The 26,143-nt window shown below is 35.0% G+C and overlaps 1 protein-coding gene and 1 pseudogene across 1 annotated transcript; both read left to right on the top strand.

Moving 5' to 3' along the window:
• Positions 1 to 3,526: 3,526 nt before the first annotated feature.
• LOC110738221 (pathogenesis-related homeodomain protein-like) lies at positions 3,527 to 11,739 on the top strand. Its single transcript, XM_021918594.1, has 11 exons — positions 3,527 to 3,921; positions 4,500 to 5,042; positions 6,812 to 6,977; positions 7,333 to 7,456; positions 7,544 to 7,656; positions 7,746 to 8,102; positions 8,997 to 9,230; positions 9,362 to 9,451; positions 9,965 to 10,015; positions 10,311 to 10,517; positions 11,254 to 11,739. Exons 2-11 carry the CDS (start codon positions 4,522 to 4,524, stop codon positions 11,542 to 11,544), a joined length of 2,154 nt encoding a protein of 717 aa, XP_021774286.1. The 5' UTR covers positions 3,527 to 3,921; positions 4,500 to 4,521; the 3' UTR covers positions 11,545 to 11,739.
• A 2,830-nt stretch (positions 11,740 to 14,569) lies between these two features.
• LOC110738191 lies at positions 14,570 to 25,570 on the top strand (annotated as a pseudogene).
• The last annotated feature ends 573 nt before the right edge of the window (positions 25,571 to 26,143 follow it).

Genomic DNA, 26,143 nt, shown 5'->3' with positions numbered 1-26,143 from the left:
TTCGGGGTCTGGTGTCGAAAAGTCTAGAAATCCTAGGGGATATATCTCGGGATAATTTAATTCTGTTTGGAACCATATGTGATCATTATTTGTTGTCCTAAATGTTTGTGGTAGGCTTGAGTTAATGAAATCGGTCCAAGTTATAAACCGGTAAATAGGTCGTTTAAAGGCAAATTGGATAGTTCCACCCACCCAACTGGACCCCCGGAGGGTATTAGGAACCATGGTAAATTTTTCGGCAATTTTTATTTTCGGGCGAAAAAAAGTCAAAAAATCCCAAAATTGAAGGCTAATATCCACGCTTTTTGAGAAATTTCGAATGTTTTGGGGCCCGGTGTTGAAAAGGATTGAGATTTTAGAGGATACATCTCGGGGTCATATAATGCCGTTTGATTCCATATATGATCATTATATTTTGTCATAAATGTTCGTGGTAAGCTTGAGTTAATGAAATCAATGCAAGTTGTAAACCGATAAATTGGTGTTTTAAAGGCAAATTTAATGGTTCCACCCAACCAATTGGACTCCCGGAGGGTACTAGAGACCATGGTAAACATTTCGGTAATTTTTTTCCGTGTGAAAAAAGTCAAAAATTTTCAAAATTGAAGTCTAATATCCACGCTTTTTAAGAAATTTTGGAGGTTTCGGGTAGAGTTGTCAATTCTGGTAAACAGGTTGGGTTTGGGTCGATAAGAGTGAGTCGGTTCAACTCGGGTCAATTCCATAACCTATTCGGGTCGGGTTTGGGTTGGGTCATGCTTGATTCGGGTCACGTCGAGTCATACTTCTTATTGGGTTTGGGTCGGGTTTAGGTCAGGTTAATAACAGGTCGGGTTACATTCGGGTCGGGTGAACAATAGGTCGGGTTTAATTCGGGTTTTAACGCGTTAAAACGGGTTAGGGTAATTCTCGGGTTCAGTTCAAGTCAATAATTTGCGGGTTATAATCAGCTCGGGTCATTCTCGGGTTCAAGTCGGGTTTGGTTTAAGTCAATAATTTGCGGGTTATAATCAGGTTGGGTCATTTTCAAGTCGGGATTTTCTCGGAGTCAAGTCGGGTTATGTTCAAGTCAATAATTTGCAGGTTACAATCAGGCCGGGTCATTTCCAAGTTAGGTAATATTCGGGTTCAACTAACTATAAATAGATAATTATCATTTTTATTGAGCTAATTATTTCCTTTGACTATAATATATATGAAAATATACTAGGGAACTATAGTTTACAATTTAGGAAGATAATACAATCCTTTTACCATATAACAAATATAAACTATATTTAACTCTTAAATTTGAGAATGTTGCTCCTTTCTTCTGCTGGCCTGGACCGACTTGATCTCCCTAGACAAAATGCTTTGATCAACAATAATAAGGTGGTCTAAATTGCATTTAAGGTGATTTGAAATCGGGTCAGGAACAATTTGGGTTGAATTTTGGTCGGGTTAATAACAAGTCGTGTTGATTTCGAACATGGTTAGTAACATATCAGGTTGAATTTTTGGGTCGAGTTAGTAATAGGTCTGGTAAAATTCGGGTCGGGTCAATAATAATTCGAGTTGAATTTGGGTCAGGTCAATAACAAGTCGGGTTGATTTTGGGTCAGGTTTGTAACAGGTTGGGTTAAATTCAGGTCGGGTTCAAATCAGGTCAGGTTAGTAACAAGTCGGATAATATTCGGGTTTTAACGGGTTAAGACGGGTTTGGGTCAATTTTGGTTCAAGTCGGGTTCGGTTCAGGTTAATAATTTACGGGTTACATTCGAGTCGGGTCATCTTCAGATCAGTTCATGTTCGGGTTCGAGTCTCATTTACTTGGGTCAACTCGGTTCTAGGGTTGGTTTTAGATCGGGTTTGGGTCACCATTTTTTCGGGTTCAGATGGATCGGTTAATAATCGGCTTTGAGTCGGTATTTCGGGTCAGGTCAACTTTTGACAACTCTAAACAAAACATAACGCAAGAATCAAATAAGGTAAATTAATAATGTAGGTCCCATGATATACTTAAGTGTTGTTTGTCTAATATGGACTTACGGAGTATTAAAACAATGGAACTCGAAATTCTTGTGGTGTTTGGTTGACCTATTTATAGCGTAAATTCCAAATTCACAAAATGAACTTAACTAAGCGGCCTGAGCCCTTAGGTAAGTGGAACTTTCTTCGGAAATTTTCACTTTTTATAACTATCCAAACAATAATGGAAAAATTAGATATAATAATCCCAACTTTCATCAATTTTGGTATAATAATCTCAACTTTGGCTTATTCTGAAATAATCCGAATTTTGGGGGGTCTTCTTTTTCTTCAGTCCTAATGTCTGGTTACTTGTTGAGAAGTTTTTTTTTTTTTTTTTTTAAAAAAAGCCACGTGTCAGCACATGAATAGTCTAAAATTAAAAAAAATTAAAAAAAATTTGAAAATTAAAAAAAAAAAACAAAACTTAAACCCACCTCCCTTCCCTCTTAACCACCAGCCCCCCACCCAAACCACCCCCACCCCAGCCCAAAAACCGCCCCACCCCCCGACAACCACTCCCCACCCGCCGAAACACCTCCCCCTTCCTTCCCCCACCCACGAAACCTCTCCCCACTCGCCGTTTCTCCTTTTCCCCCGATCTCCTTCACTCAAATCGCCTCCCACTCCCGAAAACCCCCTAAAACTCCTCTCCACCGTCGAAAACCCTAGCTTCTTAGGGTTTCGGGCTAGTGGGAGGAACGATTGGGGGTTTTTGGCAGTGGATGGGGTTTCGTTGGTGATTTGGGGCTTCGAAGGTGGTGGATTCGGGTTTTGAGGTGGTGGATTTGAGGAGGGAGGAAGACGGCGACAGTGGAATTGGGAGGGTTTTGTTGGTGGTTGCATGGAGGTTTCAGGGAGGGGGATGGTGGTTTAGATGGTAGTGGCTGGAGCAGCGACTAGGGTACGGTGATGGTTGCGTGAGGGTCCCACGAGGTGGTGGCTGGGCTGGCGGCGACAAGGGCGGTGGTTGCATGGGGTCCGACGAGGCTGGGTGGTTTTTCTAAAAAAAAATTTGATTTTTTTATTTTTTATTTTTTGGACCAATTAGAAATTTAGAACTCGACACGTGTCAAGTGACCTGATATAATAGGTCATTGACTTTTGTTGACCGGTTTGAGATTGAAGAAAAAGAGGAATCCCCAAAGTTTAGATTATTCTAGAATAATCCAAAGTTGGGATTATTGTAGCAAAATTGATGAAAGTTGAGATTATTATTTCTAATTTTTCCAACAATAATTAACATTTTCAAAGGAAATGCGTATAAATTTCCAATGAATTTGTATTTTCTACATTCATTTAACCAAATAAACATTTGATACAGAGTATATTTTATGAATTGATTTTAATTTTAAAATGAGTGACCAAATTACACATTAATCGTTATTCAATGAATTTACTCCGTTTTTTTATTTCACATTTTATTTTACGGAGTACTTTTAACTTCTTATAAGACGACTTAAAAACCGTAAATATTCAGCGTTTCCGTATACTTACCTTAACCATTCTGGTTCGAAATTCATAATTTAGTATCCGGGTATCCGGTTACCAGAAGTTTCTATTTGGGTCGTGGAGTTTGGGATGTTAAAAGTAAAACCAAATCACCCCAATTTTAAATTTGTTAAAAGTCAAAGATTCATGCTTGCGGTTGAGGGGAAGGGTAAAGGGAAGTGCTTCAACAAAGGAGAATTTGAGTGAAAATTTATCAGCGTACATTTTTAGATTAAGATTAACAGAAACACTTATTAAACTATGTTTCATAAAATATTTTTTTAAATATTGAGGGTTCTAAATTTTAAAAATTTAGAGCTCATTTTCCATTCTTTGTGTCGCAGAATTTGACATGCTTCAGAAAAAAGGAATTAAAATTCAAGGTTGGTAAGGTTCCAACCAAATTTCTACTCATGATTTCAGGTATGCTATTTTTCTGAAGAATTCGTTGATAATTATATTATATTGGTTGGAATTTTGAGCATTAAATTATGTATATGATCTTTCACCATCTTGAAAATGGAGATTATTATGCATTGCACAAAGTATTTCTGATTTGGGTTTTAAGGAAATTGAAGAAAAATCCAGTTTTTATAATCTTGCAAATTTTTAGATTAATTGTTTGGGTTATTAGTTAGATGGGTATACTATCAGTCTTTCTGCTAAATGTTATATTGTGATTTTTAGGGAAGTTAATTGGGTTAATTCTTTTTCAAATCTTTGCCACTGTATGTTCCTTTGAGAATTGGATTACACAATAGGATGCGCATCATGCTCTCGCGTGTAGGATCTAATTTGCGTTTTTACATTATAGCAAGTTATCTGATAGCAGCATATAATGCCTAGAACTGGAAACTAAATTTTGTTTGCCCAAAACAATTTTGTCATTTCCTGAGATATTTGGCTATGATGCATTTAATGGAGGTCAAACTGAATAGATTACTTTGGAGATTTGATTTACTTAGGCTTGTTTATTCATGACGATATTGTTGCATTTGCAGTTCCTTTGTTGTTGGGAATGTTATGCTTGGAGGTGGAGGAAAATTGTGCCTTTTAGAATTAGGCTTGTATCCTAAATCTGTTAAATCTAAGCTGAAGATGAAAACGTTGGCGCAAATGCGAAATGGGGTGCTTAAGAAGCTCAATAAGAAAAGAAAATTGGAATTCTCTTCTTTGGTAGTGAGCCCTGGCAAGCAGCTGCTGAAGCAATCAGATCAGAAAAGGAAGGCTGAATCCATCAGAAGGAGATTGATTCATAAACCAGATGTTTCCAAAGGCCATCGAGTTGATTCTTCTAAGAAGAAGAGTTGTGAAGAGAGTCGGGGTGATCGATCTTTATGCTCAAGTTCTAAAGGTAAAAATGACAGTGGGGGCTCACAAAGTGTAAGTTTGAAGAGAATGAGAAAACAGAAGAGAAAGAAAGATAAGGTTGCTCTAGATGAAGCTGCACAACTGCAGAGAAGAGCTAGATACCTTTTGGTTAAAATGAAGCTAGAACAAAGTCTCATTGATGCTTACGTGGGAGAAGGTTGGAAAGGTCAGAGGTACCGGAAGCATCTTACTTTTGAACATTTAGTTCTGTGATTGAAGAAACATATACCATCTTGCAGAAATCAGGATCTATTAATTTCTGTGCATGTATTTTGCTTTATAATCAATTATGGTGAGGCATAAAGCATCATGAATCACCACCCTTGAACCTGCTGTCTGGAGCATGATGAACAATCAATAGCAGCTAAAACAGTTAGTTTCCTGTATGCTGTAGACTTGTAGTGTGTTTAGTGTTCCATGTCATTGCCTGTCAGTTTACATAGTAGTCTATTTGAGTTTAACAAACCAAATTCAACTTCCTGGCTTTTCTTCTTCCTCTTTTTGTAAATACCTAGGATAGGTGTCACAGTAGAGGATCGACACATTAGGTCTTAGCATAGTTACATTCAGGGTTTATTGAAAGTTGGGCTTTTTGCTGTGAGTTTTTTTCTTAGTGGCCAAACAAGAAAGCTCATCTTTGAGTTGGTCCTTTCAGTTATTCTAGGTATACTAGAATTCAAACTTGCTATCTCTTGCTAAGATATAGTCTAGAAGTGTCTTCTCCTATTCAGTTAAATGATGTACTTCTCAAATCTGAGAAGTAATTGGTGGAGCATTCGATGTTTCTGGATGATATTTGATTTTTGTGCCTGTTTGATTGAATCTCCTTTTAAAATTTTCTATTAGGTTCACTGTGTAGCTCTGTTTCTTTCATATATATATATATATATCACCATATTCTTAAGTTGGAGCTGATACCTTATGGCTTATTGAGTCTTTACATCATAGTTTTCAAATCTGCTAATTGCACTGTTGGATACTCAAATTCTTGTACATAGAAAAGGCAATTTGGAATAGAGAGGCTGGTAAATGTTCCATAGTTTTGTTTAAGAAATAGATGCATATTTGTGTGATAATTTTTATTACTTTTTTTTAGGCCATTTTTTGTTCCTTGTACTTCCACACTCGACACATTTCCTTGTTAGATTTGAGGTATATGGGACCTTTTTTAAGTATTAGTATTGTATTTGGAATGTTTATTTGTCATTACACAATGTTTTTTTGTATTATATATTGTTAGAATAACCTATACTAAAAAAAAAAATTATCACAGTAAGATGGTATGAACTATGAAATAATACAAAGTGAATCCATAAGGGTGTTGTTTGTAATAATGCAAACTTTTAGTTTGCAAATGGGAAAAGATTTAGGATATCATTATGTAGGCAAACATCCATAGTTATATCTTAGAGACCTAATTTTACCTCAGTAACCTTATGGTTGATGCGGACACTGTAATTTAAAGCTCCCCAGATCCCTTTCTTAACTTATAGATGTTGCAGATAATGGCTGACAAGTTGGGTCACTTAGCCTTAATCTTCCTGATTCCTGCCACTTCAGATTGCTCATGATAAATACTGTTTATGTGTCACTGAGGGTGTTGAAGGTTTTTTTTTCTTTTTTTTTTTTTTTTTTTTTTAAAAAAAAATAATTTTGGTTCTTCTGGAATTGAAATTATTGCTTATCTAGCTTATGAATTGGAGGTGTCAGTTCCCTCCTATATTTTGAGTGATCTTGAATTATGATGCTTATTTTACCATTTATATTTTTGGACACTGATTTCCGTTTGATAGACGTTGAGTGATCACTAATTCACCATCTTTGGTTCAAGTTGAATAGTACAAAACTGTCCTTCACCCCTACCACTCTGTCCTTTTCCTTTTCATCATATTAATAATGTTAAAAATCTATAGCATAATTAACATATTCTGTTTGTTAACAGTCGAGAAAAGATTAAGCCAGAAAAGGAGTTACAGAGAGCCATGAATCAGATACTGAAATGTAAGCTTGGAATTCGGGATACAATTCACCAGTTGGATTTACTTGCCTCTGTTGGGAAGATTGATGATTCTTTGATTTCCCCAGATGGTTCTGTCCATCATGAACATGTAAGTATGCATGTCTATCTTACTTTGTTGGCAATTACTATGTTTCTAGATGAGTTGACCTATAAACAATTAAAAAACAGAAGCCATCAACTATCATTGAATCAATGTTACAATTCATGAATTTTTTATCTGTCAATGGACATTAGGGTGCTATCTCTGACTCTCTGATCTTCATTGCTAGGATATATATACATATATATATATATATATGTTTCCTGATCTTCATTGATGTGGAGAATGAAAGCTTCATGCCATTTATTCTTGTTTTCATGATGATGTGTTTCTATATTCTTCTTCAGCAGGTTATCTCTTGTGACCAAATCTTAGATTAATTTTTTTGGATTATTTCTTGTAGATTTTTTGCAAAAAGTGCAAATCTCAGGATGTTTCAGAGGATAATGATATAATATTATGTGATGGCACGTGCAATTGTGCTTTTCATCAAAAATGCATTGATCCCCCTTTGGCGACAATAGATAGTAAGCTCTTTGTCCATTGCTTGGAATTTGACTAGCTATTTTGTGAACTTATGCCATGGATTTTTTTTTATTATTTCACCTGTGAAGTTCCTCCTGAAGACGAAGGCTGGTTTTGTAAATATTGTGATTCTAAGATGGAAATATTAGAAGCAACAAATGCGCATCTCGGAACTCAATTCTCTGCTGATAGCACTTGGCAGGTTGGTAATTGCAGAAGGCTTTGATTTCGTGTTGGTCTTTGGCTCATGTTAGTACATATGAGACATAATTCCTATTGGGGTTTATGTAGGATATTTTTAAAGAAGAAGCAAATTTATCTGGTGTCGGGACCAGAGATTTACACCCTGAAGAAGAGTGGCCTGATGATGAGTCTGATGATAATGATTATGATCCTGACAGGGATGAAAATGATACCAGTAATTGGTGTGGTATGGAGGATAGTGATTCACATGAGAAAAGCAGTACTAGCAGCTCTTGTTGCTCATTAGAGAGTGAAGTTCTCTCAGAATCTGGATTCTCCGGAAGAGATGGAGTATTCAGCGATATTGCTTCGTTGCATCAAAAATGTGCTACAGTATCTAATGAAAATGAATGTACTAGTGGTCCCAGGAAGCGATGTGCTGTGGATTATATAAAGCTCTATGACGTAAGTAGTTCTAAATTCCATTGTTTAAGGTTTAAAATCTAAAAGCACTGTTTGCTAATTGTATGAAGATGAAATAAGAAGTTTGGCTACATCTACCTAGGATATGTTATTTTATCTTGATTTTGAGCTCCCTGCCTTTCTAAAATACAGCTCACTCTAGAAGCTAATTGCAAAATTTGGATATGACAATTGTGATGTTTTTACTCTAATTACAACGTCCTCTTATTAATAACTGACAATCTTGGAATTAGAAGAACAAGATATTGGGAGAGGGAGGATAAGTTGCTGTGCAATCTCAAGCATTAATGAGTTTTGAGGGGCCAAGGTAGGCCATGGGACTTTTTAAAACACTTATCACTTGTTTAATAGTTAATGATATTAATATAAATACTATAAAATGGATATAAGTTAGTTAATTAACTTATTACAAAGTAGTTGATTATATTGTCTCAGGCTTGTTTATATTTGAATGTTTCCCAACTAAAACAAATGTGAATTTGCTTCATGATATATGGATATTAATGCTGTCCTTAGCTCCTTATGAAATTAATTTCTGATATTTTTTCTGTTTGCATGTACATAAAGATTCGATTAAAAAAAATAAAATAAAAAAATAAATATGGTTATCATTGACCTTGTCGATCCATATTCTGCCTGATTCTCCCAGCCCTTTTCTATGTATGATTTTGTTCTTCATTGTATGAAGGATTATTATCCTCTGTTTTATATGTTATTGCTCTATTTTTTGTATCAAGGTTAATCCATCACTGTCATGATCCTTTATGTAAGTCATGATGTGTGCAAGATTGCGTCACCATTTTTTTAACCCCTTTTGGGGTTAACAAAATGAACAAGTGATTCAGCTATCGACCATAACCTTTCTCCTGCTTGCAGGAAATGTTTGGGAAGGATACTACTACAGGTGATATGGTAAGCGAAGATGAAGATTGGGGCCCTTCTAAAAGAAGGCGGAGGGAAAAGGAGAGTGATGTTGCTAGTACCCTTATGACTTTGTGTGAAAGTGAAGCTAAACATTCAGATCTGCAAAATCTGGAAGTGGGTAACAATCACCTTCCATTTGCAAAAGCTAAAAAGCCTCTCTCAAGGATTCCTAGTGACGCTGTGCAGGTATTGGTTCCTTCATCTTCTCCCTTCCCTCTGGCATTATCCTGGAGACAATATAAATATCATGGAGGCACATACAAGAAACCTGGTGTCCTTGATTTGCGTCAGTGTGCTGATTCTGTTTGATGTTTCAGAAACTTCGTCAGGCATTTTCTGAGAATGAGCTTCCGTCCAGAGATTTTAAGAAAAATTTATCAGAGTTAGTGGGTCTTGAGTATGCAAAGGTAAAAAGAACTATTACCCTCGATGAGGAAAAGAATCGAGTCTTTACTCTTTAAGTTGCATTGTATTTTCAAATGTTAACAATTACTCCATCCACCTAGCTACTTACCTTCTCATTTATCCATCCAATTAAAAGGTAAGATATCATCTCCTAAACACAAGCTACATTCTTTGTGCCAATCTTGTCAATTTTAACCATAAACGTACATTATTATATTTACTGGAATTGTATGAAGCACTGCTCTAAGGATAATATATTTCATGTTAAATTTAGCATCAATGTTCCTATATTATCACGTGTACATCTACTGGATCACTTAGTGTTTAAGGTTGTGGAGTTTCTTAATTTTTTTTTTTTTTTGCCCCCAAAGATAAATGTGGTCTATGTAAATGAGGGAGTAACATATATTTAGGCTCAGATTTTCCTTCTCCTCACTCCTTACATCCCTGCTAATTGAAACCATTAGCATTTTTTGGTGAATTTATAATTGCTGATCTGATTGGGCTATGTACAGGTGAACAAGTGGTTCAAAAATGCACGCTACATGGCTCTAAAGAATAAAAAGGTGGTAAATATTCTCTTAAATCTATCTTGTTGTAGGCTTCTGCTCTTGCTCTGTTTCTCTTGGATCATTTAGGTTTAGTCTTTTCTGTGTGTATCTTTTAGTAATGAACTAATGATATTGGCAGCAATACCACCTCAAGATGTTAATTGGAGGGGAAGGGGAGGGTTCATGATTAAACTTCCTTTCTTATTTTACCGTTACATTATTCATTTAGATGAAGTAGCCTATACCTCTAGTCACTATTATTTGTTTGTGTCACATAAACTAATTAACCTAAATTTTGTTTGTTCGGCAGAGAGAAAGAGGTTTGGACCACTCTCCCAAGAAATCTGATACAGAAATTGGTAAAACAACTGAGGTTGTTTCTAATTGTTCCTCCCCACCCATTTTAATCCATACGAAGAAACGATTGAAGAAAGTCAGCTGGAAAGCTAATCTAACATCTTTGCTTAGCCCTTCAAAGAAGCAGAAATTGATGAAAGCTTCGCTTGGTTGTACCAAGGTAATGTTTTAACCTATTGCATTTTTTCTCTTTGTTTTTTACAAACCAGTAGCATGCTAGAAGTGGCAACCTCGTCTTGCACTTGGGATTTCATGGATTGAAATGCCTTTGCAACTTTTTAAAAACTAGACATCATCGTTCATGTTTTAATTCTGACATACTGGTGTATTCATAGTTTTTTTTTTTTTTTTTTTTTTTTTTTTTTTTTTTTTTTTTTTTTTTTTAATAATGGACTATATGGTCCTATCAATATTGTGTGCTGTAATGTATAGCCGTATAGGTATTGGAAACAAGCTAGCTAGTTTTGTTGATGCTTGTCTTATACATTGACTTCTACTTCAGTCTATTAGCATCAAGTTTTTCCTATCTTTTTGTTGAACAAGGTCATGAAACTACATACTTGATGATAGACGGCACTACACGTCTACTCATACAGTTGTAGAACTAGAACATTGTGCTGTTTTTCTGAAGAGGCTGTATTACATTTATAGAACACCAAAATTATCTGAGGAAGACTAGCCTGTTTAAGATCCTGAAATGATTGTTGGGTTTTTCTTGTTTTCGATGTTACCATTGTGCAGTTTCTGGGAAATAAAAGGCTGGGAGTTTTAACTGACAATGTTTTGCTAATAATCATATGATCTTGATATATTTGAGCTGTAGCAGCCAGTATAGTTAGTTGTCAAACTTGTCATTAGATATAAGTTATAGAGCCTTTCGTTTGGTGATGGAACAGGCTAATACGGAGCTAAGTGATGACATGAGCTTGAAGAAGCACCTTTTATACTTGAAGGCTAAAAGTGGTCAGAATAAAAGAGTTAAACGTAAAACAGAGCCACTTCAAAGACAAAGCGCGGAAAAGCTGATGGAGCATGTATGCTGGATTGAAGCAAAGATTCAGAAGTTGAAACAAACTTTATCGACAATTCAGAAGGTCACAAACAATGAACCAGACGACCTAAGCTTGACTAAAGAAAAGGTGGTTTATGTTCCTATTGCAGATCTCAAAGAGAAACCGCAATGCTAATCATTCAACTTCGGGTAATGCTGAATATGTTTATTCTGTTTTGTTTATGTTATTCTGGGGATCATATAGCTTAAGCTCGCTATTGGTAGAGCTTATAAAACTCTGTAATTAGTCTCAAAAGGGTGTTGTAAATACTATGGAAAATTTTGCAAGCTTATATATATTGACAGGAAATACCAATCTAACCTTGATGAAGTTGACATTGCCAAGAATCAATAGCAGTTAGCTTAGCCTATAATTTTTGATAAACTTTCTAACTTGATCATTAATGTAGTATCAATGTGCTTAGACGCGCGGTTCTATGAGTGACGGAGTTACACTTAATCAATTCACTTGACAATGTGAATATACGCTACTATATAGCTTAGTTGGTCAAAGTATTAGAGGTGTTAAAAAAAAAACCTAAGGTTAGATGTCGGCTTGTATTTATTTGTGGCAGTGTACGAATCAATAGTTATTCGCACTTACCAAAGCCGCCATAACAACATATTTACAGATAATTACTCGTACATTTAACCTTTTAACGGTTATAGCATAGAGTAGGGTCATAAACATAATTGTTACATTATTATGAATTTCTTACCAAAGTAATTGTTGTACCAAAGTAGTTGCTGGTTGTTGAGTAAGTACTACTGCTCTACAGTATTTAACCTCCAAAGATAAATAAAATCATAATGCACTTATTTTATCCTGTACTCCACTTTTTAAAATGAATAATCTAAATGATTTTACATGGCAGAAAATGTGTCCAGCATTCTTCTCAATATTGCATTAATTTCTATAGTGTGTTGTTTTGTAAAGAATATTGCAGTACGTAGAGCTGTAAAAATTGACCAATATGATAACCTTAATAATTCTCTCATATAATTTAACTTTATATGTTCTGTCAAAATGTAAAAAATATAAAATAAAAAGAAACTTTAATAATGTTGCAGCACGATATGCGCTGATCAAATGCCAAATAAATTAATTAGAATGAATAAATGTGATTTTTTTTAATTGTTTTTTTTTTTAAAAAAAAAAAAAGAAAAAAGAGGAAATGTGGCAAATCTCAACCCCCAACAATTTAAATGCATTTGATTCAACAAATAAGATATGTAATGTGTTCCTGCAGGGACTAGGGTTGGGGTATGGAGGATTTGGAAATTGTTGGGTAAAATTTCAAATAATGACTAGAACAGTTTAAAACTGATCTTATTGGATTATTCAATATGCGATTAATTGGACACAAAATTACAAAAATATATGAGCCGATTTTAATTCCAACTAAAAATTGATCTGACATTCAAATGAATTGAACTAGTTTGTCAGCCTATGTGTAAAGATGCACATGCGGTTAATAGAAAAATTGTTAAAAAAAATAACACGCTTTTTTATCATATGTTTTTTGTTAAGAGAAAAATGAGATAGAGTTTATAGATATGAAGGAATGAATATAAAAATTTACTCATTATATTGCTGATATTGAATTGTAAAAAAAACATGAAATAAACAACATTAGATACCGATATCCTAAGATAAGATTATAAGATTCAAATCAAATCCGATATGCTAAGACTCTTTCACTAAAATAAGAGTATAAGACTCAAATCCAATCCAATCCAATCCATACTATCGTTTCTTTACGTACATTCGCTTAGCTTGTTTGTCGTATAAAATGGGTTTCTTTACATTATTTACAATATCTATTTCCAATCCAATTATTATGAGACCAAAATCCTTCCTAAAAGATTTGGCTCAACAATAATACTTTTAATCAAGGTAATATGGACTCTATGTGATTTGTGAAGGCAAAGAAGGGAAATCACATGTGACCAATAACCTAAAATAATAATAATAATAAAGGCATAATGCATGGGCAAACACAACAGCTAAATTAAAATAGAAATATACATATATAATTGGAAAAGTAAAAAAATTGTTTGGTAGGTCCAATTTAAGAAATTTATCTGTCTCTTCACTCCGACTTAAATCCTACAACTGGAGAGATTCATGAAATTTATTGTGAATCCAATAATTCTACTAGTATACACTACTGTATATTATACACTGTAGACAGTGCAGTAGAAAGTAGTAGTAGTGTAGTATACTCTACAACTATTTAACTATTTAGTTTACTTTTATGAACTTTCAATTCATGCAAAATAAAATAAATTGAGCTGTACATATAATAAATGGATCGTACATGATCACATAAATGAAGTTGTTCATAAGCTCAAAAAAGTTAGAACACCAAGACTTTCAAATTGTATACCTATAGATGTAAAAATGATTGAAAGTAGGGTAAACTATGGTAAAAGATGAAGTAAACTCAGTGAACTAGAGAGTATATAGCTGAGGAACTGGTTGGAACAATGCAACAATTGATAGAAATTGAAGTATCGGGATAAATTAAATTATTCGGGTCAAATACGGATCAAGCTATGTCTTTATCTCTTAGACAGTTAGACTGTTACCTATGCTAAGTCTTGACATAAAATCAAAGAAGAAAACCCAATCTCCTGCGCAAGATGAGCGTCAGAATTAGCCAGTTGAGGATCATCAGTAACTATGTTAGTTGGTCGGTACATTAAAAAAATATTTAAACCAAAATCAATTTATTAAGTTCATGTATATTCTGTTTAGCTACTTAGCTAGCAAGTACTCCGTATGTTCTAGTAAATCATACAATATTTATATAAAAATTCATGTATGTATATATTATATGTACGCCAACCTTTTATATTAAATTTTACATCAAATTGTATCTTCTGTTAATGCCCAATTGCATTTGTTGGGATGACTTTCACGGGGTTGGGAGTTAGATTTTGCAGGGTAGCATTCAATGCCTTTATTACTTTCTTTACAAAAAAAATTCACTCTTAACTTTTTTTTTTCTCCTATATAAATAAATGCCTTAACATTATTAACTTATCATCATTCAATTGTGAAAAAATACTCAAAACCAAACTTAGTTTTCCTTCAATCTTGTTGTATAGTAAAAATGGGCATTCATTCGAATAAACAACAAGCTTTTATTTTAATAATGATCGTTTCTTTAAGTATGCTTAGTCGAAATGGAGTAGAGGGAGCAATATCAAGTTTTGTGTTCGGAGATTCACTTGTAGATGCGGGAAATAACAACTACATTATATCGTTATCGAAGGCGAATTACGTGCCTAATGGTATCGATTTCGGAAGGCCGACGGGAAGATACACCAATGGACGTACCATTGTTGATATCATAGGTAAGTTCTACATACTACAAAATGTAGTTTTTCCTCTGTTTTTCCTAGAGAAGTTATGACCAAAACCACTTGGCTTTCATTTGTCCTAATCTTCACGTGTTTTTAGGAAGATTGTGCAGGAATTTAAGGCCTTCCTACTATAAAAGTATACCATATCATTGACTTTAAAAGGAAAAAACACATCATATGCTAAATTTGTATCTTTTAAATATACGTAACTATGAAATATCATCTGCATATACCATTGTCATGTTCTCTACTTATGTTACTTTATTATTGTGCATAGTACAATATGGGCACATGTGTGAGTAAAAGTGTTACATATTTTGTTGCTTGTTTCCACTAGTTACCTTGTATTTAAAATGTCATTAAGTTTATAGTTATGAAATTTCTTTCTAGATTATTCACACATAACAATGTGCTTATCTGAGTCAAATCTATTTATTTATTTATTTGTTATTATTATGTGAATTTAGGCCAGCAGCTGGGATTAGCAGGAGGATTTAACCCACCTTACTTGGCTCCAAGCACAAAAGGGAGTGTGATTATGCAAGGAGTTAATTATGCTTCTGGTGGTGGTGGCATTCTCAACCACACCGGCGCCATTTTTGTAAGACCTCTTTTTTCTTTTTACTCAATCTCATACAAAATTAACGATCTCATAATCGTCAATAACATATTATTTTAAAAAATGCGACGACTTTTTAATTCTATTCTACATTGCAATATATATAATGGCTACATGTATTATTGCTAGATTTTAAATTTGTTTATTAAGATGATAAACTTGTATTTTTCCTAATGTGATATGTTTCAGGTTGGGAGATTGAATTTTGACGCGCAATTAGACAACTTTGCAAACACAAAGCAAGATATTATCTACAGTATAGGAGAAGATGCAGCAAATGAGCTTATAAATAAAGCCTTGTTTTCAGTAACAATGGGTTCCAATGACTTCATCAACAATTACTTAACTCCACTAGTTTCTAAACTAGAGCAGGAGTTGGTGTCTCCTGATGCTTTTGTTGCTGCTATGATATCAAAATACAGAATACAACTTACGGTAAGATATGTGACTATTATTGACAAAGTTAAACATCCACAAAAATGAAAAATGACTATCTTGAGAAATGATAAGTATTGTCAAAGTTAAACGTCAACAAAATGTGTGACATGTTCACTTGTTAATCTGTATGTTAATTAATGTTTAGTACGTACGGTTACATTTTTTTTTTAATTAACTAATCATAATAATGTGTGAATATCATATCCCTCTTCAATACAGTGGTTTGTTGTTAAAAGACGTACAATCTTTATTACGAGTACTAAATCACCACACTCCAAAATAGGGTAAATGTAATTATGTAAAAATGTTTAATTCACATTATGCTTTATGTGTCTAATAAAACTCTGCATTTAATTGTCACGTTACTACTTCACATACGTTATTTATGGCAGTGAATCCTAGTGATGGACTAGTACATTGTTCCTAGACAATAACTTAAATTAATAAGCTGATTTTGGTTCGTGTGGTTTTGAACAGAGACTTTACGATATGGGAGCAAGAAAGATAGTAGTAGTAAATGTTGGACCAATTGGTTGTATACCTTACGAGAGGGATACGAACCCATCAGCTGGAGATGATTGTGTTGCACTCCCTAATCAATTAGCTCAATCATTTAATCTCCAATTGAAGAGCCTAATTACAGAACTAAGCAACAACCTCGAGGGATCCAAGTTCGTTTATGGAGATGCTTACAACATTGTTAGTCATGTCCTCGCTAACTACCAAAGTTATGGTAAGTTTTAATTTCTAAGTTAAATGATATCATAAATTATTTTAATTTTGATTATTGTCTCACTTGTTGCGAGTATATATGTATAGATTTTAAAATGCACTCGGATATACCTAAAATTTGTGACTTATGTATGGTGGCAGGCTTTGACAATGCGAATTCAGCATGTTGCTATGCGGGTGGGCGTTTTGGAGGTTTAATTCCATGTGGTCCGACATCTAAGTATTGCAGTGATAGGTCAAAGTATGTGTTTTGGGATCCATATCATCCTTCTGACGCTGCTAATGTGTTGTTTGCCAATCGTCTGATTGATGGGGATATTAATGAAGTTTCACCAATTAACATCCGCCAACTAGTCAACTCTTAAAACTCTACATGGGAACTCGAAAAGTAGGAAGAATTTCATGAAATGAGTATTAGATAAATAAGATAATACACCAAGCTCACCTAGGTTAGTAAATATTTTAAGCATGAAGTAATTAGGGTCCTTAAGGAAGCTAACTAGGGACATTTAAATTCCTTAATTGATTTTTGTATCTTTATGATTTTTTTTTTTTGATGATATCGAAATGTATTTGCTATTAGTAATTTTGTATGTTTCCTTGGAAAGAAAATGATACAATTAGAATTTATAAGTTTTTGTATTTTTTTTTATTAGAAATAATTGATTCGAAATAATTGTCAAATCAAAGAAAACAACAAAATATAGGGGATACAACAATTTAGTTCACTTTTTATGAACTTTCATGCAATTTGTTTTGTTTAGGCTGTACATAATAGCTCAACACCTTAAACCTAGCCCATACATATGTCAATGTGATACTTTAAAAATAGAGCTTCACTTCTTTAAATTTGAGCTCAAATTTAGTATTTCCTCCGTCCCCTTTTGATAGTCCTTTACGAGCATTTTTCACGGGAATTAATAAACACAAATAAGAATAGTTAAAGTATATTGAAAACGTAAATTGACATTGGGTATGCAAAAAAGTAGAGAGAGAAAATTATAAAAGTATATGGGGAAACAAAATTTACATGGGAAAGTTAAATTTGCACAAATATTATTGCAAATTGGAGGGAATTTTGGTAAAATAATTAATATTAATGGTTGTTGAAAAAAGCAAATGGGGTGATGAGACAAATATTTGTCCATAAGGGATTATCAAAAGGGGACAGAGGGAGTATAAGAACGATTCAAGATATAATACACCCAAACGCTAAGAAAGTTCGAAAACCTAGGCGGTGGTTCAAAATTCTAGACGTTTCAGCCCAGGATTTTTGGAAAAAGGGCGTTCCGATTAGCCCATACCCAAAAATTTTAAAAAACCTTGTCTCCGCGACTCCATCGACGACGACCTTCCCCTTGCGTTGTCCTTCCTTAGCACCCGCTCGAAAATTAGGTAGATCTAACTAGTAGTAGTGGTGGTAAAAAGAGGTTGGTGGTGGTGGGTGGTAATTGGTAAAAGGAGGTGATTGTGGTGGTGAGCGCTAATAAAATTGAACCTTATTATACCTTGTTGAAAAAAAAAAAAATTCCAAAATTGAAGGCTAATATCCACGCGTTTTGAGAATTTTTTTAGATTTCAGGACCCGGTATCGAAAAATTTTGGGATTTAAGGAGATACATCTCGGGTTCATATAATACTGTTTTAATCCATATATGATCATCATATGTTGTCATAAATGTTCATGGTAGGCTTGAGTTAATGAAATTGGTGTAAATTGTAAACAGGTAAATTGGCCGTTTAAAGGCAAATTGGATGGTTCCACCCAGCCAATTGGACCCCCGAAAGGTATAAGGGACCATGGTATACATTATGGCAATTTTTATTTCCGAGCGAAAAAAGTCAAATTAAATAATTAAAAAATTGAAGACTAATATTCACGCATTTTGCGAAATTTTAAAGGTTTCAGAACTCGGTGTTAAAAAGGCTTGAAATTCCAGGGAATACATTTTGGTGTCATATAATGCCGTTTGGACCACATATATATGATTATTATGTGTTGTCATAAATGTTCATGGTAGGTTTGAGTTAATGAAATCGGTGCAAGTTCTAAATCGATAAATTTGTCGTTTAAAGGCAAATCGGGTAGTTCCACCCACCCAATTGGACTCTTAGGGGGTATTAAGGACCATGGTAAACATTTCGGCAATATATTTCCGTGCAAAAAAAATCAAAAAATTCCAAAATTGAATGCTAATATCCATGCTTTTTTAGAAAATTTCGACTGTTCCGGGGCCGGTGTCGAAAAGAAATGAGATTTTAGGCGATACATCTCAGAGTCATATAATTCCGTTTGGAACCATAAATGTTCGTGATAGGTTTGAGTTAATGAAATCGGTGCAAGTTGTAAACTAGTAAATTGGTCGTTCAAAGACAAATTGGAAGGTTCCACCCACCCGATTGGACTCCCATAGGGTAATAGGGACCATGGTAAATATTTCGGCAATTTTTATTTACGGGCAAAAAAAGTCAAAAAAATTTAAAATTGAAGGCTAATATCCATGCTTTTTGAAAAATCTTGGAGGTTTCGGGGATCGATGTCGAAAGGGCTTGAGATTTTAGGGGATACATCTTGGAGTCATATAATGCCGTTTGGAACCATATTTGATCATTATATGATGTCATAAATGTTCGTGGTAGGCTTAAATTAATGAAATCGGTGAAAGTTGTAAATCGGTAAATTAGTCGTTTAAAGGCAAATTGGATAGTTCCACCCAACCAATTGGACTCCTAGTGGGTATTAGGTACCATGGTACCATGGTAAAAATTTCGGCAATTTTTATTTCCGGACAAAAAAAAGTCAAAAAAACTCTAAAATTGAAGGCTAATATCCACGCTTTTTGAGAAATTTTGGAGGTTGCGGGGACTGATGTCGAAAAGGCTTGAGATTTTAGGAGATATATCTTGGAGTCATATTATGCCGTTTGGAACCATAAATGATCATTATATGTTGTCATAAATGTTCGTGCTAGGCTTAAATTAATGAAATCGGTGAAAGTTGTAAATCGTTAAATTGGCCGTTTAAAGAAAAATTGGATGGTTCCACCCAACCAATTGGACTCCTAGTGGGTATTAGGGACCATGGTAAACATTTCGGAAATTTTTATTTCCGGGCAAAAAAAAGTCAAAAAACTCTAAAATTGAAGGCTAAATATCCACACTTTTTTGAGAAATTTGGAGGTTTCGGGGCACGGTGTCGAAAATACTTAAACATCTAGGGGATATATCTCGGGGTCATATAATGCCGTTTGGAACCATTAATGATCATTATATGTTGTCATAAATGTTCGTGGTAGGCTTGAGTTAATGAAATTAGTGCAAGTTGTTAACCGGTAAATTGGTTGTTTAAAGGCAAATTGGATGGTTCTACCCACTCAATTATACTCCCGGGTGGTATTATGGACCATGATAAACATTTCGACAATTTTTATTTCCGGGCGAAAAAAAGTCTAAAAATTCCAAAATTTAAATCCACGCTTTTTGAGAAATTTGGGATGTTTTGAGGCCCGATGTCGAAAAGTTTTGAATTTAAGGGGATAAACCTCGAGGTCATATAATGTCGTTTAGAACCATATATGATCATTATATGTTGTCCTAAATGTTCGTAGTAGGATTTAGTTAATTTAATCGGTGCAAGTTCTAAATCGGTAAATTGGTTGTTTAAAGGCAAATAGGATGGTTCCAACCATCCAATTAGACTTCCGGAGGGTATTAGGGACCATGGTAAATATTTTGGCAATTTTTATTTCCGGACAAATAAAAGTAAAAAAAATTCCAAAATTGAAGGCTAATATCCATGTTTTTGAGCACTTTCGAATGTTTCGGGACCCGGTGTTGAAAAGCATTGAGATTTTAGGGGATACATCTCAGGGTCATATAATGTTGTTTGGATCCATATATGATCATTATATGTTGTCATAAATGTTTGTGGTAAGCTTGAGTTATTGAAATCGACGCAAGTTGTAAACCGGTAAATTGGTCGTTTAAAGACAAATTGGATGGTTCCACCCACCCAATTAGACTCCCAGAGGGCATTAGGGATCATGTTAAACATTTCGGCAATTTTTATTTTCGGGTGGAAAAAAGTCAAAAAAATTCCAAAATTGAAGGCTAATATTTACGCTTTTTGAAATTTTTTTGAGGTTTCGAGTATTTTTGTTGCAAAAGCTAGGCATCCTTCTGCTCTTCAACACGGGATTCAACATTTAGTCATTGAAGTGAAAAATCTCTTAATAATCCACGCAATCAAAGGAGTTTGGCCCATTCTATGCCAAATCGATCACATCATTGCCGAAATCCTCAATATAATCTTCTTTAAAAGTTTTAACAATGGGATATTAACCATGTTTATAGAGAAGCAAATAGAGCAGCAGACTGGATCGTGAATGTAGGTCATCTTTTTAGTGATAACATGGATAATACTCTTTGTACTTCCTCATCTTTGTACCTTATTATTTCCTCATATGCATTAGGAATTTCCCTCATGAAGAGGGGTTTCTAATATTTTCTTTTTTCTTAACTTAAAAAAAAAATTAAAACAAATTTTTTTTTAAAAAAAAAGAGAAAGAAATTAATAAAGAAATACACTAATATGTCACATGGGCCTGTATGGCCTGTCTCGTGCCTAACTTTATGAAGTTGTAGTTAGATAACCATTTAAACGTGTGGGTAGATATGATATATGAGCTCCACTAAATAGACTAATAGAGCATACACACACCAACAATGGTGACTATTAAAGGATGAGAAAAGAAAATGCATTCGCAAGATCAGCTAACAATACACTATGACCTTTAAACTAAGGGGTCAACATAAAATAGGCTGTGCTCTTAAATAATGGAGTTATGGCTACGAAAGAGAAATTTAGAGTGTGTTTATCTTGGGGGAAAAAACAGCTCAATATTTGTGTATATATAGGTGATTATTAGGTTCTCTAATATCGTGAGATTATATAATATTTGCAGGTTCAAAAAGAATGACAGATAGCCTAGGTTGATGATTGATAGAGGGTTGATGATTGATGGATTCGAAAAGCTGAACAAAAAAAAAATGATGGGAACATAAGATTAGAACATCTAAGCTTCAACAAAATGAAGAATTTCCAATCGCAACACTAGTGTTACTGCTGTTACGTACAATTAGGGAGGATATAAAAGATGATATATCGAAATATATGTGTTACATTTTTTGTATTGATATAATTAGGAGAATAATATATATAGAATTATTACTGTTTAACGAATACATCTTTATAATATATGATTATGATGGTATTTTGGGTAGATTTTGCATGAATAATCTACCAACTCCCTCGTGGATGCAACACTTAATAAAACATGGTCGCATTTGATAAGTGACCTAAAGAGAGTATTGATCAATAACAATCAAGCCAGACAATTAACTCTTTCCCCAAACGTGTCAGTGTGTCACTCTCACGGGGTTGGGAGTTAGATTTTGTAGGGTAGCACTCAATGCCTTTAATCCGGGATATGCTGCATTCGGCCGCTGCCCCCCCGATTCGACAGCTTGCCGAAGATATTTTGTTGACTAAGGTTTGGATCTGAGCCGTTATCTGCGGGGGGACCTAGACTTCCCATGTCGGGATCAGGCTCAGCAAGGTACCGGGGAGCGCTGAAGACGCAAGGGTGGCCCGGGTCCGTGGGTGCCCTAACCCAAACCCATTGACCTCTCCAGTCCTTGTCAGAAGAGTCGTTCGGCCACATGGTTAGGTACTGGGGCCGAGACTCAATTCGGTACCACCCAGAACCATGACTTCCGTGCCCACTTTGAATATTTGGCACTAGCCGATGAAGCTTTTTGAAGCAGTGCAGGTTCGGCACATACTTGAAGAACTTGCAGACCCATAAGTATGTCATCACCCTTCGGATGCTGGTGGGAGTTAGCTGTCATAGGGAGATATTGTAATTGATCAGCAAGTCTCGGACGAATACGTCCAAAGGGAACCTCAGCCCATACTGAAGCTGTCTTGTGTACACCCCCACATACCCCGGGGGTGGACGATGGATTCTATCGGATGCCACGGGCATTCGGCACCAATACCCATCAGCTTCAAAAATGCCGTAATGCAACTCAATTTGCTCGGCAAACCGATATTGTTCGGCATTCTCCACCCACCATGAGTAGGGGCGGTTCTTTATCATGGCCGAAGCTACTTCGGCATTCTCCCACTCTGAAAACCCGGGGAGGATATCCCAAAGGACAGCGGGAACTTCATCGTCCCGTCCAGAAGCGCTCGGCCCCTCCGTTCTCTGAGGAGGAGCCGAGGAAATTGGAGTCGCCCTAATCCCTTCAGCAGGGTCAGACTCTGGCCTTTGTCCATTCCAGGTCCCAATCCTGTTCCTAGGATCGGGAATTGGCCTTGCTCTTCTTGGAGCACGGGCTCTACCCCTAACTCCTCTTGCCATTGATAATTTCGAAGAAAAAAGTCGAAAAAAAGAGGGAAGGAGTTCGAATTCGAAGAGAAATAAACTGAAATCAAAGGAATTTACCTTAATCTGAAGCGAAAGTTGCCGATTTACGAGTTCGTAGTGGCAAGTCTCAGTTTCTAAGCTTAATGCTCGGGGAATTTGCGAAGTTTTGATGCGGGTTCTTGGGTTCTCTCGAGAATTCTGGGTTTGTGTTGGTGAATAAGTGAGGAGAGATGACGCGCCTCTGATTATATCTCCAGAAATGGGAATACGGGGAGTCCGCGTTTCAATTTCTCTTAAATACCCCACTAAGTAACCGTTAAACACACGACCTTGCGATTAAACTGCCCATTATCCGCCCAACTTCCACAATCATCCGCCTTAACCGTTGTTATCTCATTAATTACGGTTTAAATTCAAATTTTTGGATTAATTAAATCATTCACTTCCCTCCTTTTCTGGTTAAATCAAACCCGACCCGTCATCCTTCCAAATCGGGTCTGGGGGGCAAGTTGTTTGGGTCCAATTTAGTCCAATTGGGCTTAGGCATTAAATGATCCAATTAAAAGTTCAAGGTCAAGGTTCAACTCTCCAATTGTGCTAAAGTCAAAGATCAGCCCTCAAGGCAAGCCAATTGGGCTAAGGCCCAACTTCTCCATGTATGAAGAGGTATAAAAGCCATCAATATTACATTTTTACATAGATTCTCAGAGATGGGGATTCATGCTCATTAATTCAATAAAAGCCTCAAGCAACTAAATTCTCTTGCATAGTGTTCTCTTTCTACACATTGTACTGACTTTAGCATCGGAGGGGCCTTCCTCGGCAACACCCCCGAGGCTAGTTTACGTGTGTTTACTGTGCAGGAAACCTTCGGCCCAACATTACTTGGACCAAATCTAGTCTTCTCCGTTTCAGCGGACCTTCGGCAAGGTCCCATTGTTTTCACCCGAAACATCTATTATTGTGTGAATTAAGCCCAACAGCTGGGATTAGCAGGATTTAGCCCACCATACTTGGCTCCAAGCACAAAAGGGAGTGTGATTATGCAAGGAGTCAATTATGCTTCTGGTGGCGGTGGCATTCTCAACCATACTGGCGCCATTTTTGTAATTAAGTCTTCTTTTTTCTTACTATTATCTCATAATTGTCACAATCATGAATAAAATAAATCACTCTACATATTTGTATTATTTTAAAAGATGTGACAACTATTTTTATTTTTCTAAATATATGATTGTGTATACTGCATAGTGCTAATGTGATATGTTTCAGGGTGGGAGATTAAATCTTGACGCGCAATTGGATAACTTTGCAAACACAAAGCAAGATATTATCTATAGTATAGGAGAAGAAGCAGCAAATGAGCTTTTAAATAAAGCCTTGTTTACAGTAAATATGGGTGCCAATGACTTCCTTGACAATTACTTAACTCCAGTAGTTTCAAAACTAGAGCAGAAGTTGGTGTCTCCTGATGCTTTTATAGGTGCTATGATATCAAAATACAGTATACAGCTTACGGTAAGATAATATGACTATCTTAAGGATAATAAGTATTGTCAAAGTAAAATATGACAATAACGAGAAAAAAAAAAGTTATAGAATCTAAAAATGGAAGAAGTAATAATTTCAAAGTACATGACATATTCGCTTGTCCATTTGTTTACATTATAAAATGGACGCAATTAGAATTTTAATATAATTTTTGAAAATTTTAGTCCAACATAAATTATACAAGTATATTTTTTGAGAAACTATAAAATAAGGATAAAAATTACATAAATATAACTTAAATTCTATAAATTAATAAAATGTTGATAATAATTAATTAATTGGAGAAAAATAAGTCAATGATGAACTATATAGTCATTAAAACATTATGGTAGTCCTATTTCAAACGATCATTACAGAATTTAATTTCATAGTCCCGGACAATCATATTAATGTAAATAATAAGTTGTGAGGGTTCATGTGGTTTTGAAAAGAGACTTTACAACATGGGAGCAAGGAAGATAGTAGTAGCAAATGTTTCACCAATTGGTTGCATACCTTTCGAGAGGGATGCGAACCCATCAGCGGGAGATGATTGTGTTGAATTCCCTAATCAATTAGCTCGATCATATAATCTCCGATTAAAGAGCCTAATTACAGAACTAAGCAACAACCTCGATGGAACTAAGTTCGTTTATGCAGATGCTTACAACATCGTTAGTGAAGTCCTCGATAATTACCAAAGTTATGGTAAGCTCACTTGTTAATTGCATGAATGTATTATAGTCTTTAAAATGCACTTAATTAGGTGTACATTACATAAAATTAATTTGTGAGTTATAATGTACGGTGACAGGTTTTGAGAATGCAAATTCAGCATGTTGCTATGTGGGTGGGCGTTTCGGAGGTTTAATTCCATGTGGTCCGCCATCTAAGTATTGCAGTGATAGGTCTAAGTATGTGTTTTGGGATCCATATCATCCATCGGAGGCTGCCAACTTATTGTTTGCCAATCGTCTGCTTGATGGGGATACCAATTATATATTTCACCTATTAACATTCGTCAATTGGTTAACTCTTAAAACTCTAAACGGAAAGTTAGATGAATTTTTTTAAAACGGTTGGATCGGAGTTCTAGTAGATCAATGATACATTTTTACGTAGTGTAGTTATTAATTATTAAGGGTCCTCAAGGAAAGCTAGCTATTAAATTTTGTATCTTTATGATCCCATTATTCTTTTGATGATATGGAAATGTAAGTGCTATTCACTCTTGGTGACTTGGTTATTATGTACGTTTGAAAAATATAAAAGTTTTAGTATAAAATTAAGTTTGCTATAAATAGCATTATAAAGTATGTATGGAAGAGGCCTAGTGACATATACACAAAGCTAATGTAATAAAAACCTAATTAAGTATATAAATCTAATTAAAGATAATTACAGAACTAAGAAGATAATTACAATTGTCTAAGAAGAAAAAAAAGAGACTAATTAAGTCCAAGTCTATCCTATGAGACAAATAACTTAACATTGATATGATTATTATTAGTAATTTTAGGATGTTTAATCTTATCAAAATCATCTGTTTGTGTCCAATTGTAAGGGTGGCATTCATATTAAATATTTAATGCCTTTTTCTTTTTCAAATTCAT

This window comes from Chenopodium quinoa, unplaced genomic scaffold (assembly GCF_001683475.1).
Source record: "Chenopodium quinoa cultivar QQ74 unplaced genomic scaffold, ASM168347v1, whole genome shotgun sequence".
NCBI lineage: Eukaryota > Viridiplantae > Streptophyta > Magnoliopsida > Caryophyllales > Amaranthaceae > Chenopodium > Chenopodium quinoa.
The sequence above is the reverse complement of the archived record's forward strand: the minus strand, read 5'-3'. Positions and strand labels throughout refer to the sequence as shown.

What these genes read in the sequence shown, in the direction of transcription:
- LOC110738221 (XM_021918594.1), top strand. Translation starts at nt 4,522, where the DNA reads ATGCTTGGAGGTGGAGGAAAATTGTGCCTTTTAGAATTAGGCTTGTAT. An exon ending in CCCTTTGGCGACAATAGATA is followed by an intron (nt 7,457 to 7,543) that starts GTAAGCTCTTTG and finishes TCACCTGTGAAG; the next exon opens with TTCCTCCTGAAGACGAAGGC. An exon ending in ATTATATAAAGCTCTATGAC is followed by an intron (nt 8,103 to 8,996) that starts GTAAGTAGTTCT and finishes TCCTGCTTGCAG; the next exon opens with GAAATGTTTGGGAAGGATAC.